Raw genomic sequence first — 4,602 nt, 5'->3', positions numbered from 1 at the left:
ATTATTATTATTAAAAATCTTTTATTTAGCTCCAAAACTACTCCACTGAACCCATTACCTACTCCAATAAGATCTTATTGAAATTGTCCAATATTTCACAGCTAAAAAAATAATTTCAAGGGGTAACAAATTTGTAGGGCCCGGCCGGTTGTCGTAAAGAAATACGAAAATTTCTACATTGATGGAAATTTTTCCAAAAATCCCTAGAAGTCACTAAAAAAATCAAAAATCCCTAAAAATTCGACGAAAAAGTCCCTAGACCCTAGATGCTCAAAAAAGTCTCAAGAGACCTTCAAAAGTCCCTAAATCTAGGGTCAAAATCCCCAATATGGTCACACTGTTGACTAGTGTGGACGGGATAGAAGCACTCAAGTGAATGCTCGCCTCGGATCCATGATGTTGTCGGTTTTCTGGTGATCTTCTTTGATGTTTGATACAGACGTGTTGACACAAGGGCCGTCTTCTCGGGATCCGTAGTGGGAGCCATCTTGAAATCCAGCAAAGAATCGTAAGTAGAGGTGTATTTTAAAACTGAAACGATTTCCCCTCTTCAGGATGGCAGATTTCCTAGATCGAGCACGAACGCCAAGAGTTCGAAGCGCCGCACCGCTCAGCCTATATTAACACGAAATTGAGTTTCATAATTTTCCAGCATTTTCAACTCATCTTAGTCTAGGCGCTACCACGCTATAAGAGGGGAAATGACCTTTAGAAGAGGGGTAAAACGTCTTCTTTTACGACTTGAATTCAATTTTTTAATGGTAGAAAACTCACGAGCCTTGCTCACTGGACTGGTATGCTGATTTTGATAACATTCTGCAGAAAATTCCACCAGAGTTAGATACTAGGTACGTTCATACTTTCATAGTTCATAATGGTTAAGAAACTCGCCTTGTAATCAGGAGTTCGTGGGTTCAATCCGGGTAGGATTATGGAATTTCGTCCTCGACTTTTTTGAGAATTCGTCCACCATAATGAGAGTTCTCTACTGATGGTGTAAACGGAGCAATATAAATAAGCACTATTATTACATCTCCACAAAAAAAAGATCATTAAGGTAGATAGGTCATAGGTACCTTTTTATATTCGATCATGAAAATCGAACCCGAAACCTTCCGCTCTGCAAGCAAGCCTAATACCACTGGACTACAGTCTCGAATAAAACTCAAAGCCTGATTGTAAATCCCGACTGTCAACTTTCCTGCTCCAAGGTCCGCGTTCGAGTCCCAGGTACTTCTCTTGTTGGACAATTGCCAGATAGCTGGAAGCTAAAAGAGTCTAAGGTACCACCGAGCTAAGAGTCTAACCGAGGTTATGAATGTTATGATGGCTATGTAGATTTTTATCATAAACACACACCTCTCATAGACATGTCCAGGTATGGACCGAACCGTATAGATAGTATGACCGGACCGTATGGATAGTATGGACCGAACCGTATGGATGGTATGGACCGAACCGTATGGATAGTATGGACCGAACCGTATGGATAGTATGGACCGAACCGTATGGATGTGCCTGACTGTAAATCCCGACTGTCAACTTTCCTGCTCCAAGGTCCGCGTTCGAGTCCCAGGTACTTCACTTGTTGGACAATTGCCAGAGTAGTATAGCTGCAAGCTAAAAGAGTCTAAGGTACCACCGAGCTAAGAGTCTAACCGAGGTTATGAATGTTATGATGGCTATGTAGATTTTTATCATAAACACACACCTCTCATAGACATGTCCAGGTATGGACCGAACCGTATGGATGCTCTTCTTATTCTCATGAACATGTTCATGATATTAAAAGGAAAAGAAGCTGTCTTCACATCTCCAAAATTCCAAACTTATCCCTCCCTGCCTCCATTTCTCGTTTACCTTCCTCCTTTTTCACTCTTTTCTTCTTCCCATTTCTTGTATGTATCTCATTCATTTCCCATTTCCCTCCCATTTCGTGTCTTTCTTTCTCGCAATAACCCTTTGAGCTTTTCTTCTTCTTACAATACCTATTCTTTTTATTTTGTTTGAGTTTGTTTATGAAGCCAATTATAATAAATGCACTACTTCTTTGATTTTGGGTCCACTTGTACCTAGGTCTTAAAAAAATAGCAAGCATATTATGGGGTGTCACAAAAAGTTGTTCCCTGAATAATGCACCTCCCTGAATTTTACGACTCGAGTTTGGCTACGTTAATCACTACGTCACGAAGCCATATTACTGAGGCTTTCCCAGAACCACAGAACCTAAAGTTTACAAAAGATTTCTCTCGGTCATATTTTTTCCTTCGGCCTCGTGTTAAGCGGCTGCGGTAAAGGGCTAATCTGGTGATTCAACTTCTCTCCGGAAACCTCGCACATTCGACACTGATCTAAATATCTCTTCATCTTTTTAACAAGATTAAAATCTTGACTGTGTCAGCAGAATTTAACGTCATTTCAGATTCATCACGCAGCTTTCAAGTTTTTTATTTTGTTTGTGAAGAGTTCGTTCTACTGGTCCTTGGTCCTCATTAGGTTACGGTGTTCTGTTCAGGGAGTAAAATAAACAGAGAAATTCATTTATTCCTGTTAATCCACTTAATTGTGTTTCAAAATAAGGATAGCAGGACACGAGGTTTAGGGAATTAGGGATTCCAAATTATCTCACCATTTGAATGATATAGATACCAACATTCAAATAGAAGAGTCGTAGTTAAAGCGCCTTAATCGCCTTATCGGAAAAAAGAGCCGTTCTTTCTCTTAGGTAAGCCACTCACTATCAGGTAAACCTGACAAGTACACCTGATCAGGTTCGCTTGTCAGGTCTACCAGTACTGATGAGCACACACACTATCAGGTGTAGGTACCTGTCAGATCTGCCTGATAGTAAGTGGCTGGCTTTAGTAGACCTATGTATATAATATGTACAGGCATAGGTACCCACTTCAATGGGTTTTACTTTTCATACTTTAATAAACGTCTCTTCAGTGGTTTGTATGGATGGTATGGACCGAACCGTATGGATAGTATGGACCGAACCGTATGGATAGTATGGACCGTACCGTATGGATGGTATGGACCGAACCGTATGGATGTTATGGACCGGATTTTTTATTCTATTCTATTCTACTCTAATCTATTTTATTTTTCTACTTTACTCTATTTTTTATTCTATTCTATTCTATTCTACTCTAATCTATTTTATTATTCTACTTTACTCTATTCTTTATTCTATTCTATTCTACTCTAATCTATTTTATTATTCTACTTTACTCTATTTTTTATTCTATTCTATTCTATTCTACTCTAATCTATTTTATTATTCTACTTTACTCTATTTTTTATTCTATTCTACTCTAATCTATTTTATTATTCTACTTTATTCTATTTTTCTATTCTATTCTATTCTATTCCAGGATCTCCCCGTTCGGTATTTTCTTCTTGGTGGCGGAGAAGATTATAGACATGAAGAGTCTCTCAGACACCGTAGGACAGTTAGGTCTCTACTTCATTACTGTACTACTCGGCCTCCTAATTCATGGCTTTATTTTGTTGCCGGCCATGTATACGTTCTTTGTAAGGGAGTGGCCATTCCGGTTCACGGCCAACATGGGACAGGCCATCGCCACGGCCTTCGGTACCGCTTCAAGGTAAGGAGTAGAATTCTATTTATTTAGACTCTTCATTGGTTATAATGTTAGAATTCAATGTAGGGACGCAAACAGAAGGTGAAATGATTGCCCACCTTCAGAAAATAACCTGCCTCGATGGTTTAGTGGTTAAGAAACTCGCCTTGTAATCAGGAGTTCGTGGGTTCAATCCGGGTAGGATTATGGAATTTCGTCCTCGACTTTTTTGAGAATTTGTCCACCATAATGAGAGTTCTCTACTGATGGTGTAAAGGGAGCAATATAAATAAGCACTATTATTACATCTCCACAAAAAAAAAAAGATCATTTAGGTAGATAGGTCATATGTAGGTACCTTTTCATATTCGATCATGAAAATTGAACCCGAAACCTTCCGCTCTGCAAGCAAGCTTAATACCACTGGACTATTAACCATAGTTACCCCCTGTTATTTGTTCTATTCACATTTCAATAGTACTAACCTATTACCCCTACCCTGTTCTGTTACTATTTGTTACTAGCTGAATTCCGTCGCTTCGCTCCGGAATCCCGCTAGTTCATTCCGAGGCATGGCCAAACTTGTAGAAAAGGCATGGCCGAACTTGTAGAAAATAATAAAAAATACGGTCGCGCTGCGCGCTCCCTATTAGCTGCATAGTTATCAAACTAAAAACATAAACGAAACTCAAAATGTTGGTCGAGAGCGGAACATTTCTCTCCCGCAGTCTCTGCACTCTGTGTATTTCTTATGGAGATTTTAGCGATCAAAAATTAATCATACCAAATTTCAGCTTTCTAGGTGTTGTGGTTATCGAGATAGAGCGATCAGTGTGTGAACTATGAAATGTGAAATGTGAACTGTGAAATGTGAATGAGTGAATGGATCTCGTTCTTATAATATAAGATAAGATGTTCACAATTGATGATTCTCATGAAAAATATAACTGTCCAAATGTATTTTTTTCGTAAAGATCGTCAAAAATAATAAATAATCCGAAAAGATTTTTTTTAA

General features: G+C 38.7%; 2 protein-coding genes across 2 annotated transcripts in view; both read left to right on the top strand.

The window, feature by feature from the left end:
* LOC103515335 (excitatory amino acid transporter) overlaps positions 1-4,602 on the top strand; it is a 31,841-nt gene that overhangs the window by 8,430 nt on the left and 18,809 nt on the right. The gene's annotated exons all lie outside the window — the stretch shown is intronic.
* LOC113469975 (putative sodium-dependent excitatory amino acid transporter glt-3) lies at positions 2,981-3,635 on the top strand. Its single transcript, XM_026828074.1, has 2 exons — positions 2,981-3,033; positions 3,378-3,635. Exons 1-2 carry the CDS (start codon positions 2,981-2,983, stop codon positions 3,613-3,615), a joined length of 291 nt encoding a protein of 96 aa, XP_026683875.1. The 3' UTR covers positions 3,616-3,635.

This window comes from Diaphorina citri, unplaced genomic scaffold (genome assembly GCF_000475195.1).
Source record: "Diaphorina citri unplaced genomic scaffold, Diaci psyllid genome assembly version 1.1 scaffold1323, whole genome shotgun sequence".
In the NCBI taxonomy this organism is placed as follows: Eukaryota; Metazoa; Arthropoda; class Insecta; order Hemiptera; family Psyllidae; genus Diaphorina; species Diaphorina citri.
This window is presented reverse-complemented; position numbering and strand designations above follow the sequence as displayed.